This window comes from Micrasema longulum, unplaced genomic scaffold (genome assembly GCF_059751315.1).
Source record: "Micrasema longulum isolate JH-2025_06_02 unplaced genomic scaffold, ASM5975131v1 h1tg000253l, whole genome shotgun sequence".
Classification (NCBI taxonomy): domain Eukaryota; kingdom Metazoa; phylum Arthropoda; class Insecta; order Trichoptera; family Brachycentridae; genus Micrasema; species Micrasema longulum.
Window position 1 is genome coordinate 651,469 of NW_028277458.1, and position 19,227 is coordinate 670,695.

General features: G+C 32.1%; 1 protein-coding gene across 8 annotated transcripts in view; it reads left to right on the forward strand.

Annotated features, from left to right (window-relative positions):
* The first annotated feature begins 1,523 nt into the window (after positions 1-1,523).
* LOC148283208 (SET domain-containing protein 4) overlaps positions 1,524-19,227 on the forward strand; it is a 35,545-nt gene continuing 17,841 nt past the window's right edge. Inside the window, exons 1-4 of one of the 8 annotated variants that reach the window (XM_088223898.1) lie at positions 1,524-1,736; positions 2,111-2,224; positions 6,579-6,777; positions 16,238-17,666. In XM_088223898.1, the coding sequence (XP_088080024.1) occupies positions 16,277-17,647 (1,371 nt within the window). In that variant the 5' untranslated portion in view covers positions 1,524-1,736; positions 2,111-2,224; positions 6,579-6,777; positions 16,238-16,276 and the 3' untranslated portion in view covers positions 17,648-17,666. Of the gene's footprint in view, positions 1,737-2,110; positions 2,273-6,578; positions 6,778-16,237; positions 17,667-19,227 lie in introns of those variants that run through there. The other 7 variants (XM_088223899.1, XM_088223894.1, XM_088223895.1 and 4 more) reach the window with 7 other exon arrangements.

Sequence of the window (19,227 nt, forward strand, 5' to 3'; positions counted from 1 at the left end):
CTGATTAGAAAAAAAATCTCGTTCAAAACATTTTTTGTTCATTTTGTTTATTAACACAATTGTTTTGTATTTTGCTTTCAATACACCGGAATTTGGTTCTATGAAGTTGAGATTTAGTCTCAAAAAATGATAAATAAATTAAACTAAACAAAAATTATTTTTCTGTATTAAAAACCTAACATGTATTGTTTAATTGAATTTCATATATTAAAATTGATCAAGAATGATGAAATTTTAAAGAAGCTAGGTATATAATTTGGAAAATACAAATGAAATTTGCATGTATATTCATATATATACATGATCCCATAACTTCGAATCGACATTCGAATATTCGAATTGATACTTTAGAAATGAAATCGTTCCGGAGTTCCCATCCCCTTCTCACACACACAAATGCAATTTTACTGACTATACGATGTCGCATGGGTAAGCGCTGCACATGTGAAATGGGCCTTGCTAATTCATTCGAATAAATTACTGCATTCAGATTTACATTCTAATGAATTTAGTAATTGAATGCATTCGATTATTTTCATTCAAATGAATCATCGCTAAATATAACTAGTCGTCCTAGCAGCGTTGCCAGATCTACCGATTTTAGGAGCAATCTACCGATCTACCGAATTCCTTGTTTTTTCCACAGAACAAAATTTCAATGCAAATAAAACGAATTCATATTATAATCATTTATTGCTTGTTTGCTCACTTCGATTGCCATCAGTTGCTTACTTTAAAACTGCTTATCTATCGTACATAAGCATACAATGAATGATATATTAATTATGGAATTGGATAGTATTGTTGAATATAATATGGTAAAATAAATCATGGCATAGAATTTCATGACATTATTGAAAAATGTAAATGTCTATTTTATGAAGTGAAATGTAGAGGGATCACTTTTTATATTGAAAATAATATAAATGGTTTTATCTTCAGTTAAATATCTTATTTAAATTTAGTTGATCATTGTTTTAATAATTTGTTCAGTACTTCAGCAGTTAGCAGTTTTTTTTAAAGTTTTAAGTTGCACTGAAAGAACTTTAAAACGTTAATCTTTTCTTTGTTTGATAATAAAAATACTATATATTTTGATAAAATTGTGTCATTCATTCAATAAAATAATATTTTGAATTTTAATCTATGTATTGTATTATTATTTTTTATAAGAACCAACTCAAATATTTCTTTTCTTAAATTAATATTTGAGTATTAAAATGAAATATTGGAATTTACATTTTTTTGTAAGAAAAAGAAGACATTATAAAACACTATATTTTGGTGATTCACTTATTGCAGTCCTTTTGGTTTTCAATTGTTCATTTACCAAGCGTTTTTAACTATTAAAAGCAACGGCCTTAGGAAAAACAACTGTCAAATTAATTTTTGTCCTCATCCTCCCCTCCTACCCCCTCGCCAGAATCTACCGATTTATTTTTCTGAATCTAACTTTTTTCGCATGATCGGGTCTGGCAACGCTGCGTCCTAGTCCAATGAGATATCTGTAATCTGTGGTCCAATGCTTACAGCTGACAGCTGGGTAACAGGGTGGCGAAACGTCAGAAACCGTCAAAAATACGACATAATTATTTTTTTAAATATTCATGTTCAATTCTAGCAATCAACGCATCGATGTTGTAATAATATAGCAATTAAAGAATTTAATTTATCGCAATTTCGCAACCCACTATTGGTGTGAAATATTATATTATATTCTGGTGGGATATGGTAAGGTAATTTTTGGTTATAATTAATAGTTTCCATATACAAATTTTCATGACCAATGCAGTAGCATTCTAATGTAATTACTGTTAATATGTTTTAATAGTTCTATATGCTCGTGATGAAAATTATACTGAACTTGCTTCTATCACACACATTCTTGTTGTTTACTTATTACACTTGGGTACAAAATACACTCCTGTTTTTTTTGTTGTTTTGTTTTGTCAGAAATGCTTCTTGCACTTTTCCAATCCTTCTCCAACGTACCGTTAGCTCACCGAAATTGTTGCATTCTGAGATTTGGTGCACTAATCCAAGTTTAGAAAATGGGGGAACTTTTTGCTTTTACTGGTCCACTGATTGTAAAACTACTGTTGTTTTTCAGGAGATAATGAACACTAGACAGCCTGAGAACTGCATCACCCGTATAGTTGTCGCTTGACAGGTTCAGTGCTGACTGCTGACCAGACACCCAGTTTGTATGCAGCAAGGGCGTGCGGTGAGGTTCTTGACTAATCCAATCCCTAAGGAAGCAATTCACGTATTGGTAAAAAGTTAAAGATAACCAAATAGTGTAGAAATATATTCAGAAATAATAATTGTCAATACGCATATGTACATACATAGTATGAATTACAATTAAAATCCATCCACTTCACTAGATACTACCACAATTTACTGCGAAGTATTTAATGTTGTTATATTAAGGCGGTCCATCCAGCTAAACACAATTTCGTTTTCGTCATAAGACGGTGGTGAGTTTTAAAAAGAAACAGCAATATATTGGTCAGTGCGCGCGGCTGAGTCAAGCTGGGATAAAGTAAAATACAGTATGTCTGCTAAGCACCCGCAAAAAGGGGATTTTTTACCTGCATGGTCATAAATTTGAATTTGAGCTCCAGTAGATACTTTTAAAAACGGTCATTACTTTTGTCATATTAATATGTATTATGTTGCAGTTCAGACTCACGGCTCAATTTATTTATTATATTTGGAATATAAATATGTACTTACCTATCATTAATTTTCGTATAAAATAATATTTTTTACATCGTTTATGGAATATTATTTATTACTTATTCTTAATATATCAATGTGGTTAAAATGATTAAATAAATAAAATAAAAAAATATTTTATCATCAATAAATATTTTATTATTTATCCAGGTAACATATCCAATTACATTGACAAATATATTATAGTTAATAAAAAAGCAAAAAGAAAGTAAAAAAATACCATTTAATTATAAATAAAAGCACACATATTTTATCTAATACTTAACATATTTTTTGTTGAAACTACACTTTATTCATATAGAACATAATATAAGTAAAATATAATAAACTTGTTTTGTCTTTTAAAAATATATAATAACAATAACGTGTTTATTGATGTCAAAACACTGAAATTTGCTAGACAAATAAAAACAGAAAAATTACACAGGTTTAGATTATAAACTACTTTTTACTACTACTTTCCCTTATCCGCATCCATTGATGAATAGGGAACTGCATTGGTACACCAAATGCAATGTATCTTGATCATTTTATTACATGAAGGTAAGATGATCAGTCTTACGCTTCATAACCAGTCCAAGGTATATCACACATGTGTGAAATATTACTATGAAAATGAAATAAGTAATATGTAATATGTAAATAAATTCACTCCATAGGCTCATAATTCCAGAAATTATAGCATGATTTATGTCAATTTTATTTGATTTATTACGATCTAAATGTATCGAAAAATTTCTATTGCACATTTCACAACAGATGCGCTGTAAAAACCTTTCCGAATTTCTGATGTAAACTTTAAATTTATAAATTTATAATGGAGCACTGTAAAGCATGGTCATGTTTTGCTATTTCTTGTAACTGTTCAAAAATAAACCCCAAATTAATTATTATTCGTTCACTAATACTAAAATTAGTATTGTCGTCTTCTTTATTCCTTTCGTCAAAACAATATCCAACATCTTTTTCAAGTATTGTTTCAGATACCTGTTGAAAGAATATAAAAAATATATAGTATTTGCAATATCTAACAGTATACAGGACAATAAAATCGGAAATATTGTATGTAAATATGATTATATTAAAATTTTATTTATATAATTGAGTTTTCTAAGAAAAGAACCCTTAATGAGGAACGCGATTAGTTGTGATTTTTGTTTTAATATGTATTTTTATCACCAAAAAATTAGAGTTTGACTCAAATAAATATGTACTTCCAAGAATCAACAGTACTTATAACAGTCTCTTCAATCCGTGCCTCATGTCTGAGGATGGTGATTACGCCTGACTCCAGGCATGGCTCGTCTGTGGACGGTCTCTCTCCATCTGGAACGGTCTTGTGCTCTTCTATAGGCATTCGTCAGTGATGATTCTGATAACTCAGTGACTGTGCCGCTCCATCTTGTCGGTTGACGTCCACGTGACCTTGTCCCTTCGACACTTTCCAGGAGAATAGTTTTCTTCAAACTATCAGAGTCTCCCCTGGAAATATGCTCAAAGAACTGCAGGATTCTTTTCTCGCATATGGATATCAGTCTTTCTCCTATGTTCAGTTCCTGGAGAATAGATGCATTCGTACGTCTGGCCGTCCACGGAATCCGCAGCACTCGCCGCCAACACCACATCTCGAAAGCTTCGATTTTTTTCTTTTCAGATTCCCTCAGTGTCCAACACTCCACACCGTACATGAGCACTGAGAAAACCAAGGCCTTCACCAGTCTCTTTTTGGTGTTAATGGTTATACTGCGATTCTTCCAGATCTTCCCCAGCCGACTAATAGCATTTTTGGCAATACTAACATGTCGCCATATTTCACCTTCACACTCACCACCATCGCTGATGAGAGAACCTAGATAAATGAAATTGTTGACTCTTTCTAAGTTGCGCAGTAAGGATAATGGCGCTACTTTATTAGCTCGATCAATGATCATAAGCTTAGTTTTGCTCATATTCATTGAGAGTCCCAGATCTGAACTAGCAGCATCTATTCGGTCAATTGGTTCTTTCATTTCAATCTCTGATAATGCAATAAGTGTGGTGTCATCAGCATATCTTAGGTTGGATAACTTCCTTCCTCCAATTGTGAACTTACTTGTCCAGCCGTTAAGTGCCTTTCGAATGTTATATTCACCATATATATTAAACAAGACGGGAGACAAAATGCAACCCTGTCTAACGCCTTTTCGAACTGGGAAGTTATCTGATAGTTCATTGTTAAAATTCACAATTGCTGAGCTTTTATTGTAAAGTGATTTTATCAGGAAAATAAGGTGTGCTGGTACCCCCCACATCATTGAGGACAACCCATAATTTGTTTTAATTTACACAGTCAAAAGCTTTTTTATAATCAATGAAACAGAGAAACTCAGGTTTGTTGAATTCTCTGCTTTTCTCGATAATTTGCCTGACATTTAAAATCTGCTCACGCGTCCCCTTTCCCTTAACAAAACCTGTTTGCTCCGGTGGGATTTGCCAGTCAAGGAAGTATTTTAACCTCAAATGTAAAATATGCAATACAATTTTACTTGCATGCGAGGTGAGTGCAATCATCCTATAGTTATCTCATTTGGCTGTTGAACCCTTTTTATGTAGTGGGATGAAAACGGATTCAGTCCAGTCTTTTGGCCATGTACCAGTTTTCCATATTAGATTACAAATTGTATGTATTGCCTGGTAACCTCGGTCTCCTAAATGTATAATAAATTCTGCTGGTATTCCATCTGATCCGACTGCTTTATTTAACTTAAGATATTTAATGGCATTTTCCACTTCACTTTTCGAAATATTGGGCTCTAGTTCATCACCAGAGTTTAAAGAAGAGTTTAAATCTACCATATATCCGGGGTCACTGTAAAAGTCAGAACAATAATCTTTCCATCTATTTAATACAAGGGAGATTTCATTTAGGCATAACCATTCTCATCTTCCATGGTCCATGTTCTGCACTTGCGGTCACTAGTCAAGGCTCGGATTTTTTGAAATAGGTCTCTGGTTTCAAAACGAGAAGCGTGATTTTCTATTTTTGAGCAAATTGTGTTAATCATTTCCGTCTTGTCTTTTCTGCAAGATTTTTGTACATTGATTGTTTATTTCTGCGTATGCGTGTTTGTCTTCTTCTGAATGGATGCCACGTTGCTTAAGCTCTTTCCTTCTGTTAATGAGATCCCATGTCTGTTCAGTCAACCAATGTTTATGCTGTCTTGTCTGCTCAGATACACTACTTTCGGCTACTGCTGCAGTATCACATATAACGCTTTTAAGTCTCAACCATTCTGTTTCAGGGTCTGAGGTCTGGTTTGGTTGGAAATCGTTAAGCCTCTCTTTTATTAAGTCCTTGTACTTTGATAGAGCTGCCTATTCTTGGCATTGCGAAGTTTTATTTTTATATCGGCTATTCGGAGTCATACAGTCAGAATCGCAATCTGCCCCAGGATAGGTCTTTACATTAGTTATTGACGATCTCTATCCTGAATTTATCAATATGAAATCAAATTGGTTCCTTTAGTTATCCCCTGGAGATTTCCAAGTGTAGAACCTGCGTGCGTGATGTTTGAAACAAGTATTTGTTATAGTGTATTTTCCATCCAAACAAAAATCCAATAGTCTTACTCCACAGTCATTTCTTGAACCTAAACCGTATTTTCCAACTACCTCTCTAAAGTGATGGTCATCGATTGATGCACCTACTTTAGCATTAAAATCTCCCAAAATCATAGTTACTTCTTGACTTGGAACCGATTCAATAACATTGCTCAGTTTAGAGTAGAAATCGTCAGCATCATCATCAGGTGCATCCGAAGTCGGAGCATACATATGAATAATATTCAATCTTACAGGTTGAGAGTCCAGTTTTATACCAATGATTCTGTCGCATGTTGGAGTGTAGCTTAAAATGGATCTTTAAATATTTGATGGAACTATGAAAGCAACTCCGTTTGTGCTTTCTTCTTCTGGTCCAACAAAATACACGGTGTTTCCATTGTCAGTCGTAAAAGTGTCGCTTATAACAGTACTAAGTGATAATTTACCAAGCAGGTATGTAAATTAAATAATTTATTTCTTTGTTTGGATATATTATTACTAATAAACTAAAACAAGCACCGTATCCAAAATGCAAAGCTGAGATAAGCTTTGTCGAACAAAATTAAGAAAAGTCTTTTATGATGGTTCGCTCATGCGGAACGAATGAATGATGGATGTAGAAGTCAATGAAGGTCGAGAAAGACGTAAGATGATCAAGTACAATAAATGTTTGAGTTGCCTCATGTCGAAGTAATCGGCGTGCGCGCATGAAAAGATGGATGAATGTGAAGGAAGCATGCTACGTGTGCCAGGACAGAGTGGTATAGCGTTCTATCCTCTCTGCCTACTCCTTTAAAGAAATGGCGTGATGGTTAGTTATAGAGCATAGCATAAATATGATACGAGTATGCCTGGATTTATAAGTACAACAAGTGCTTGAAAGTGGACATATGAAAAGTCACAATAATTGGCGTTCATGCTTATGCACCTCGTCTTCTCATGAAGATATGAACATGGAGGAAACAAGATAAGTATGCCAGAATAGATTGGTGTGGCGTTCTATCCTCTCTGCATACCTCTTGGTGGCCTCCGTGGTGTAGTGGTCAAGACGCTTGACTCACGCAAGGGAGGTTCCGGGTTCGATTCCCGGTGAGAACACAAAAATTAAAATATGATTTTTCTCAAGCCTGGGTGCTCTGTTCACCACTGTAATTAGGCCTCCTGGCCTGTTGTGGTGCAAAAAAAAAAATGTAAAAAAAAAAATGTAAATGAAATGCCGTAACGGTTAGTTACTAGCAGTCGCGTGCACAGAGTTTTTAACTAGGGTAGGCAGTAGAAAGAAAAGTACGTTTTACAGAATATAAGTTATCAATCAAAAAAAAAAAAAACCAATCTTACCAAACAGTTTCCTCGACTCGTCACATTAGCTTGAATCACTATGTTGTTGACTTGTACTAGTAGTTATTGTTAAAATTACCTAAGCCACATTAAAAATCCTAATAAATGCTAAATTGATATAATATACTAGCGGACCTGACAGACGTCCTGCTCGAACATTGGCTCGCCTGCCATTAGCTGGTTCAGAAAACGTTTTTTCGATATTTAATTTTTCAATAAACGATTTGCTGTTGCTCAAAGCAAAACCAAAAAAAGTGTGCAATATCTCGTTATCCTGCGCCAATTGGCTAAGGCCCGGTTGTATGATCGTTAGTAATAGTAAAAAATCTGAAGTAATAGTCAAGAATAGAGAAAATGAGTTGTTTCATCTATAGTAACTAAAGTGGATAGTATAACTCTTTGATGTTCGTTAAAAATTCAACCCGCCAATGTTGGCGAGTAAAACGTTAATAGTAGAATAATTCATTTTTGACGTTTACCAGTTATCTTCATTTACTCACGTCTCTCAGTATTGTTTTATTTCCGAATACGGAATGGACTATCCTTATCAATGCTTAAGCAATCTAAATCGGATAATTCGTTCGACGATGAATTCTTTTACTTAATCGCCAAAAAAACGAAAACATTTTGAAAATGATTTGACGGTATTTTTCCACCAAACCTCGGCCGTTCAAATTCGTGGCAGTCAAATTTATTTTTGTTTGTTTTAAATTTGTTTAATTTTTTAAGTTCAAAGTTCATTAATTAAATAACGATTATTAAATCACCCTTTACTTATCTACTCTGCTGTGACAATCAATGTTTCCTCAAGTACAATAAAATTTTACAGAAATTAAAAAATGTTTATTTTGATTTTTTTATTATCTAACATTTATTAACACAAATGTTTTTTTATTATATTTTTCGCGATCTGACATTACGCGGCGACTTCGCGCATGCGTGCGATGAAAGTGGGGCAAAGTGGGGGGTTTTTTGGACACAGCCCGATGTATTCAAATATGATTTTACGCTCCTTCTGGACTATTCGTAATTCTATGATTATATTATGCCTACATTATAATGTTTCCGAGCTTGTTGCATTACCGTATTTTTGTTGTCTTTTAATTTTTCTTATCATTCTTGTTTTCAAATAAAAAATTAAAATATTGTTAATGTTTTTTGGTTTTGATTATATGAAATTGTCAAACTTGATTATTATTTTAAGATTCTGTTGTTGACCGATGTTATTATTTAATTGCGTTTAAATATGCCATTTTGTCACGTGGTTTAATTTGTTTGCCTTTTTGACGTTTGCAAAGTCACATTCCACAGTGTAACAATGTGTAAAAAATGAATAAAACATAATATTCCATTTTTGAGATATGGAATTAAAAAAAACAGTGGGTATACTTCACTCAAGTAAAAACACAGGTGAAAAAACGCATTGACCGAATTCGTTAATAAATTAAACTATTGTAAAACTCAAGTTTCGTTTTAGAAGTACTTGTTTGTGATTAAATTCCACAACTAAAAATTGACAATATTAAAAAAGTATTGAATTTAAGTAGGTACATGTTTATATGGTTGAATTCCAAAACATAAAATAAATATTTTTCAAAAATGGCATTCTTTTTGCAAACGTCAAACTCCGGTCGTCTCACCAACAAAGGGGTGTACATAATATGTAAGAATACAATTTTTAAAAATTTATTGATTTTAATATTATTTAAGTATTACCAAAAATCCAGTTAAAAGAAATAAATGGGTAGAAATTATAAGGAATTTAAAGAATGAATCCACAAAAAACAAATGCTGTTTGTAAACATTCAAAAACAAACTTTACACAAAAAAAACAACATCTTTCCCATAGAATTAAGAATAGTCCAAAAACCGCATACGCACATCAAACAGGAGGCGACTCAACTACTCATAAATGAGTAGGTTTACGTTTTGACCCGTTAGTTTCTTTGTAGACGTCGCTCAGTACGCAACTCCTGATTTGAATTCAACTATGCCGTGTTGTGTCCTTTTAAAGTTTAGAAATACTGCTAGGATCTTAAAGAAACAGGATGCAATTACATTTCATCTGTAATTTGCAAATTAATGTGTATATAACAAATGCATTACTCAAAAATTGAATTATTTTCCATCTGTCAGATCATCGAAGAAACAAAATGGAGATTTCGTTAGTGTTGCCAGGGAAAAAATTTTTTAACCCTACTTTGGTCATCTGATAAAAGAACTAATGAAAATTAGATCTCGGATTAAACAACGCCGTGGGGGACATTTGAACGACATTATCTTTAAAACATCAAATATTATTTAACATGATATAAAAGTATCCGTTTTATGTCAAATAAAATTTGTTTTATATTTTAAGTTCAAAGTTCATTAATTCAATTACTCTTATTAAATGACCCTTTACTTATCTACTCTATTGTGTCAATCAATGTTTCCGCGTGCACAATAAAATTTTAGAGAAATTAACAGATTACTTTTTTTTTATCTTTCTCTCTATATCTCCGCATCTTTCGCATCTTCGTATCATTTGTGTCTTCATATCTTTCGTGTTTTTCATGTCTCTAGTTCGTTTTGTTCTTTTGTTTGCTTGAGCCGAATGCGTACGAGCGGTGAATGAAACAATAAGTCACTCTAAACCTTTAGTTGGTTTGTCAGCATGATTTTCTTTATAGATTTTATAATATTATTTTTTAGATACGAGTATTATAATATCACAAACCTATAAAAAACAGATAAATTATTTTATTATCAAAAAGAACGTTAATAAGTCATTTTTATGGAACAAATCAATACAGATATTATATTTCATGCAAGGTTTATTTATTTTTTAATTACTTTTACGCTTTTTATTATTTTTTAAACAATAAATATTTTAAACCCCCTTATCGGGTTAGCTTTTTTTTTTAAAGTAGGTTTTTATATTTATAATGCGTGCAGTTATACAATAAATTATAAAATAAACAAATGCAAATTAAAAAATATAATGAAAAAAACAATAATTGGCCTCTAGCACAAAATTGACAACTGACCTAATAAGTTTTTCCACAATAAGGTTGTTATTTTTTACATTGTTTTATTTGTAATTATTTTTTGATTTTATATCTGCCGATTGGATTGTTATTCTGTTATATTTTAATCACTATTTATTTTAAGTAACATAATGTGTTTTATGTTAATTATTATGGCTTAACACGGATACAGCCTAAAAAGCCATAATATGTTAGTAAATATGAATATTTTTATAATGAATTAGTAAATAAATAAATGAATTAATCAATAAAAGTGTTACTTTAAATGTTGATATTGAACAGAAAAATATACAAAATCTAATAAACTTGGGCGAATAAACTAACCTCTTGTTCACATTTGAGGGCATTAATGAAATATGAATACCTAATGTTTACATCTCAACGTAAATAATAATTTGTAAAATAGCATTTTTATTGTGACATTTCATAATTAGTGTCAGTTAAAGTAAGGGAACTAAGAACAAAGCAGCCAGAATAGACATTTAGGTACCTACTATAGATACAGAGTGTATATGTAGGTACCTAACCTAACCTAACCACAGAGATAAGGACACAATCTCGTTCAATGAATGAACGAAATGAGCTAGAGATCAATAAGACACGAAGATATGAAAGATCCAAATGACACAAAGAGCCATTTAGTTCGGCGCTCTTTTTGTTCGCGAACCAACTGACCGAGATGAAAGAAACATATCTCTAGTTCAATGTTTCTTACCATGTCAGTATGACAGGGTTGTTCGCGAACTACACATCTCTAGTCTTCAGGCCACTGTAGATAGCTTAAATAGGTACTCTGCATGCGTGGGTTTAAAAGTCAATATTGCAAAAACCCATGTACTGTGTAACACTTCATGCCTTAATGCCCAAAATTCCCTGACTCTGTAAAACCAAGTTATCGAAAGGGTCGAGAGTTTCAAATACCTGGGAGTATATGTTAAGGAAAATGGCAGCTTTTGGGAGTGCGGCTAGGAATAGCAGGCGACGCATTCAACAGTATGAAGGCTGCCTGGAGATCATATTTTCACTCAGTGAAAACCAAATTCCGCCTATAAAACGCCTGCATAACACTCATTCTCCTCTACGGATGCGAATCGTGGCACCTCACTAGGGCCTAAAACAGCAAAATTCTGAGTTTTGAGAATAGGTGTCTCAGAAGAATCTAGGGTGTGATTAAAAACTGACCGATAAAGATGTGATTTCGAGGTGATGAAGAAGAAAATCTACAAATAAAATATGTTCCCGTGTCAAAATCTTCAGCATCATACAACCAATTGCAAACAGACCCTTCTTCTAATTTTAGTGAAAATGTAGAACAGAGAACTAAAGTTTGAAAGAGAAAAGCTTATTTTTACCTTCCGCCATCATGTATACGAAATGGTATTAAACTAAGTGAAATTTAGACAAGTAATAATAAGTTCTAATATTCCAGTTTTTAAATAAATCTATGGTAATTGGAAACACGTGGTTCCAATTGAAAAACAGTGCTTTAGAGAAAAGGTGAAATCCTATTTCTAACTGTATCCGAAAATTTGTTTCACTTTTACCGCACTAAAGTAACAAATGTCGTTGTCAGAGATGCCTGTCAAGAGTTTATACAGCTTTCTTTGGTATTATTAGGCGGAGATAGAGAAAAAAAAACCCGCGGGTGCCATGTACCGAGCTCGATGGATGGCCAGCGCGATTTACTCACCAAAAATATTATTATTTAGCTCTAAGCTCAAATAACTAACCATAAGGCGCTACAAAACCAACGACAAGGCATCACTATTAGACAGCTGCTTGTTTATTGCAACAACCTACGACCATGGCATCAATGCATTTCAGCAGTTAAAGCATCCTAAAAATATTTGTGCCCTTTGAAAGCTTAAGGAAACGTGGATGAAATTATTCCGAAAGCTGTTTAGCCAGCATTTATAGTATTTGAGTGATGAAATAGGAGTCTTGTTACTTTTCAATGAAAATGTGGATCAAGAAAACAAAAAGAAATTGGAAAATTTCTCGACCTATGCGAAGCGATGCATTCCATCGAAGGAACAACCTTGAGGCTCATTTTATAGTTAGTTCGATACATAAATTTGAGTTGCTTTTTATTTATTTATTTCTTATGTCCCGCAATTGTTAACAATTATTTTTTTGATGTCAGAGAAAAACAGATGATTTCATATCGGTCAAAATAAAGACATTGTTCTCTCGATTTAAAATTGACAATAGCATTCTAAACTAAAATTCTAAAATTCATATTCACTACACATTGTCACAAATATACAATACTCACACACCCATACACATATAATACACACCCCCCACATAATATATACATACTCACCCTCACTAACATGTACAATAATAACACTGATACACCAAAACAAGTAATTATCATAAATATTATTATGATATAACTAAAGTCTTCCTCATAATGTAATTGAGACACAATTTAAATATATATTTCTATTGACATATTGAAACCATTGTATAAATTCTATAATGTGTTTTGTTTTTATGAGAAAAATAAAATAAAATATAATTCCATAGTATTCCCAGTACAAATTTAAAGGTTCAACTTTGATCTCAAGTCGGCACGGGTTATCGTTATCTTATTGCGATAATACTTTTTATTTATTTAATTGAGTAGAATTAGAAAAATTAAATTGCTTCAATTTCGCAAAAGCTTATGGCTTGGAACACCTACCGCACGCTCCTGATATATATAAAATAATTATTATGATTTCTCTTCATATGTATATGGTATTTTGTTCTTCTATAGGCAGTGTGTATTATTATGTAACAATTACCCATACATATGTAACCTTTTTATCGATAATAATTGGGGAAATCCTCCAAGCTTGCCCACTTTACAAGGTATCAGATTCTCGGCTGTAGTACTGGGCGTCTGCTGCTGACTGTCAGTCGGCAGTTCATGTCAGAACTACAGCATGTAAAAAAGGTATTATTTTACAAGAAACAAAATAACTTACATCTGGAAAGATCAAATTATAGAAATATCCAAGCAAATACGGAAATCAGCATACATTTATAAAAGCCTAAGAAATATTTTGAATGCTCAACTTATGAGACAAATTTACTTTGCTTTTTGCCAAAGCAAACTATCATATTGCAATTTAGCTTGAGGAGGTTGCTCTCGTTCAATCCTTGAACCAGTAAAAATAGCACAAAAATGGATCATGAAGATCATTCTCAAAAAACCCTCGAAGTATTCAACGGAAGATCTATTCGCTGAGTTAAAGATATTGGATGTAAGACAATTGTTTGTAAGGTGCCTACTACTTAAATTTTATGATAAATTACGTGAGGTCAAAAGAACCCAACAGAATATAAACACTCGTTCAGCAACACAAATTAACTGTATTGTCCCATTTGTATCAACCGCCTCCAAAAATATTTAATGATTTATTGCCAAATATAAAAGACTCAAAATGTAAAACAAATTTTAAAATAAAAATAACTGCACATATAAATAGTGTAGCGAGAGATTTTTTTGAAAAATATATGTAAATCAATAAACGTAGTACTTTATATAATTGGTACACATATTATTTATATTTTTATGTATTTCATTGCTTTATATTTGTTTTATTATATATTATACTATATTATTTATGTTTAAGTAACATGTATTCTTGGCACATATATATACTTTATATTTGTATAATAATGATTTTTAGTTTCTTACATTTGATTAGCTAGGCATTTATAATTAAGTAGTTTTAGTTTTTCTTTTTTATGTTATTGTTTTATTAGTATAGGACTATTTACGCTCTAAAGATAAAAAATCTCCATCTTAGAACAGGCTATGCCATGTTAGATGGATACTATCATAAACAGAGAACACTCCGTTTTCATTTTACATTAATTGGTTTTATATAGATTCCCTGTCATTAAGTATGTATATTATTTTTTTTGCAATAAATTTATAAGTAAAAAAATAAATTTAAAAAAAAACTGTTAAACAAACCGTTTGTCATCGGGTGTTCAGACAGTAGTGTAATTAATATAGCAGCTTCATATTTTATATAAATAAAAAATAATGTATGGTCTTGATATCAAATATTTGTGCAACAATATTTTAAATATGTCTAAATATTTGTAGAAAAGGAATGAATTCCACCCCCTAGGGACTTTTGAGAATAAAAAAATTATGCTATACAGTTATATTGAGTTCCATATTCCCTTCTCAAATTAAAAAATATATATTTAAATTTTCAATCTTGAAATATCTGTACTTAAAACACCAATAAAAACAAATAGAAGAATGAAATTAAAGTAAAAATTTCAAACAGTAATTGAAATGAATTATAAATATAAAGTTTATATTTGAAGCACTAACTTTGTGGTTATTTATTATAATAAAATAAATAAAACAACTTTGTTTTTAACCACTATTTTTTTTTTCTTTTTCCACCAACCAGTTTTAAAGCAAACAAGCTTCTTCGTCAAGGTTTACGTAACTAATTAATTAATTCCTATTTTATTTTTATCATGTTCACTAAATACTACACGTGGACCCAATAAATCAAGTCTTTTTTTCCCTTTACAAGGGTGGTAATTTGATATCAATATTTTCGAAGCTAGACAGGATTATATGAATCGCTTTGTAATTTCTAAGATTTGGTTTGGTTTGGTTTGCTTTGAAACCGGTTGGTGGAAAAAAAGAAAGAAATTAAAGTTAGTGCTTAAAAACAAAGTTGTTTTATTTATTTTATTATATTGAAATGAATTAATTTATAATTATTAATCGATACATCGAACCGGATTGTCGTCCCGTAGCAGTGGTAGTGTTGCAAACTCGCGACTCAAAGGCTTGAGGTTTAAATCCCACTCTTCCACAACTCGATTACCCTTTTTCCGGCTCAAGTTATTTACGACAAATGTTACTTTAATTCTTATCTTGGCAGAATGAAAAAAATATTTTTGTACACATTTGATGGTTGAAAAGCCTACAAAATCCCAAACTATTTTATAAAATATTCTAAGTGTATTATGAATTGCGACAATGCAGTTAAGAATATGCAGTTAAAGAAAATGCAGTTAAGAATAAAAAATATGGCAAAACAGTTTTAACTGAATGCTGTTTTACCCTTGTTTTCGTTCAGGGGAAAATGATATCATATTATTTATCCAATGGGATACATTTCCAAGAGAAGGGTTAACAAAAAATAAATGAACAAAGATATGAAGTTCCTCTCACCAGACTACCTCTCGCGACGAAAACATAATTTTATTTCCATTACATTTTTTTTAATCAATGTCACTCGTTCTATCAAAGTTATGCTTTTATATATACATGTATATATTTTTTTTCTTTTGACCAGTCTGGTTTTTGGTCGGCTGGAAGATATTGCTTTTAGCAATAACCCCGCCAAAGTGCGTAAATTTTTGTACTTGGAGTTTTAAATAAATTAATATTAATGATTAATACATATGTACGCCTCTAGAACTGGATGTAATTTATTGGGGTTTTTTTTTAAACTCAGAGAAGTCGCTTGTTAACATTAATGTTTCAATCTAAGATTGTTTTTTATTTTCAGATATTCATCATATTAACTATTCTACCATAGACAAAACTTATGGGGAGAACTCTCAGAAAACGTAATTCGAAAGCCTACCGTAATACTTATTCCATTGATAAAACATCGGAAGTGATTTCCCTAAATAAATGGATAAAAGTTAATGGATTTAAAAAGATTAAAAAGATGTGTTTAGCAAATTTTGCTGAAACTGGACGAGGTGTAATGGCACTAGAGAACGTGAAAGCTGGCGACACTTTGATGGAAGTACCTTTCACGCTCATTATTAGCATATACACATTACAAATGGATCAATTCTTTTCCTTATTATTTACAGCCAACCCGAATTTCAAACACAAGCCCCAGAGTTGTCAAAGCTTACTTTCCTTTTATTTAGTTTATTTGAAAGTGATAAAAAAATGTTCTTTTTGGAGCCACTACATGGATTCATTGCCCGGAGAACTCACTATACCATATTTTTGTTCTAAAAAACAATTGGATTGCTTGGATGAAGGCATATTGGAAAATATTGAAACTCAGAAATCTGATATAAATACTTCATATTTATTCTTTAAATATATGTTGCAATCACACACACTACCTGTAGATATCAATATTCATTCTTTCTATTCACTATTTACCCTCGAACTGTATGCGTGGGCTTATTTTATCGTGAACAGCCGCTCCGTGTACTTGGATCCCGAGTCGGTTACAAATCTGATGCATCCAATGAACAAATGGGAGAATTTCTTATGTGATCCTCCTAACATGGGCTTAGTCCCATACCTCGATATGTTTAACCATTCTACGAGAGTAAACACTGAAGCTACTCTAATTCCACCAGCAAAGACGAGTCAAACATTCTCCACTTATATCGATGATGGTGACTTTCCGCGTTTCAGATTAGTTTCCCTATCACCATTTTCAAAACACCATCAAATATTTATTTCTTATGGACAACACGGTAACTTAAAATTAGTCACGGAGTATGGATTTTCCTTACCCTTTAACCAATTTACTACTGTCAATTTTACATTTGATTCAATTTGTGATCATATAAAATATCATAATTCTGTACTCGGTCTTTCAAAAGAAAAGTTTCGCTATATCACGAAGCATAAGATCAATGCTGACATTTACGTAGATCATAATGGATTCAGTTACAATTTTTTGCGTCTTCTATTTATTTTATCGAACAGCGAAAAGAGCACATGGGACGCAAAAATGTTTTCTTCAGATTTTGGAAAAACTGATTTTGTCAAAATGTATGAAATTGCTAAACCAATTTTAAAATCGAAAGTTAAAATGTACAGTAAATTTATATGTAAACTATCTCCAGAGTGTAGAGAATCCATTGCGATCCAATGTTTGAGTTTGTATAAAGAGTATGTACTTTTAATTGAAAGATTGTTATTTTTAATAGATCTATAAACGTTGAGTGTAAGAAGAATTAAGTTTTTTTTCTCCTCATAAGTGTGTAAGTATATAAATAGTCGGATAATGGAAGAATGCCTCAATATGAAGGATAACACAAAGCAATTCCTGGGTAAGGGTGTGTAGTCAGATAAGTCACAAAATATTAAAAATGAGATTTAAACGCCATTTAAAGTTCAGAGGTTAATTTTATTGAATGGCCGATTAAATTTTTATCCACGAATCACAGGAAAGACTATAATTAGTAAAGGGTAGCCAGCTGCCAGCTGCTAGCTGCCAGATTTGGTGAATCTGAGTGATATTGGTGCATAAAGGTATTTATAGTTTATGAGGGCATTTTAATAAGTAATGAGGATTTCTATACAAACCGAGATAAGGAAAGTAATTCGAAATCCATTAGGTATACCGGATACATTTTACTAAGTCAATTAGGGTATATTGGAAAAGCCTTCCATTAAGCTGTAAAATTAATATAATAATTGTATTAATTATGAGATGTTAATATTGATTTCTCTTGTATATATTTTTTAAAAATAAACATAGAATTCAATCTAGTAACATTATTTTATTTTGGAGACCTCAGCAATAATCAAATAATGGGTTCAAATCTTTGCTCTGATGGACAAGTTCTCGCAGTTTTACTTTACAATATTAGAGAAGTTAACTAAATTGTAAATGAACGCGCATATTTCACTATTTGCTAATGTATGATCTTTTGAAAAAAGCCACAAATACTTAACAAATTGCGTGAGAAAACTTATAAACTTATACCAAGTTTGGAGAGACATATAAAATAATTTTAAAATGCAAAGAAATCAAAGTCTTTTAGCGCCAGAGAGAGCCTGGTCACTTCGGTGAAATGGACAGAAAACTGACCTATCTGACCTAAGGGGCGATATCTGTTAGTAGTAGTGGTAGTATATTCTTTACATAGGATTAATTGTATCACTTATAAATGTCAATAAATCATAACTGTGTATATTATTCAATTCAATAATTATTCAATTAAACCTAAGCCTACTGTTCATGAATAAAATAAGTGAATCAAATATGCTTCCACGTTAACATCTTCATCATCATTAAAACCATTGCAAAATATAGATTCACTAATAGATTTTCTTCTTTCAAGTCGGTCCCTCAATGCTGAGGATCGTGATCACCATGAACACTTCTAATTAGTCTGTTCCACTACAGTCTGTCCTCAGCCCGACGTACTGACTCATCAAATTTTAGCCCCGTAGCCACCTTTATTTGGTCAGTCCATCTATATGGGATTTTACCCCGGCTTCTACTACCTTCAACTCGGCCAGACATTATTGTCTTTTCTAGATTGTCTGGCTCACGTCTAGCAATATGTCCAAAGAAAGACAGTATCCTTCTCAATCACACCACTGACAGACGAGTTGTAATATGGAGCTCTTCCAGTATCGATGTATTCGTCCTTCTGGCTGTCCAAGGCACTCTCATCAGCCTTCTCCAACACCACATCTCGAATGCATCGATCCTCTTCCTCTCGTAGGCACGCATTGTCCACGTTTCGGCCCCATAAAGGAAAACGGAGAATACCAGGGCTTCCA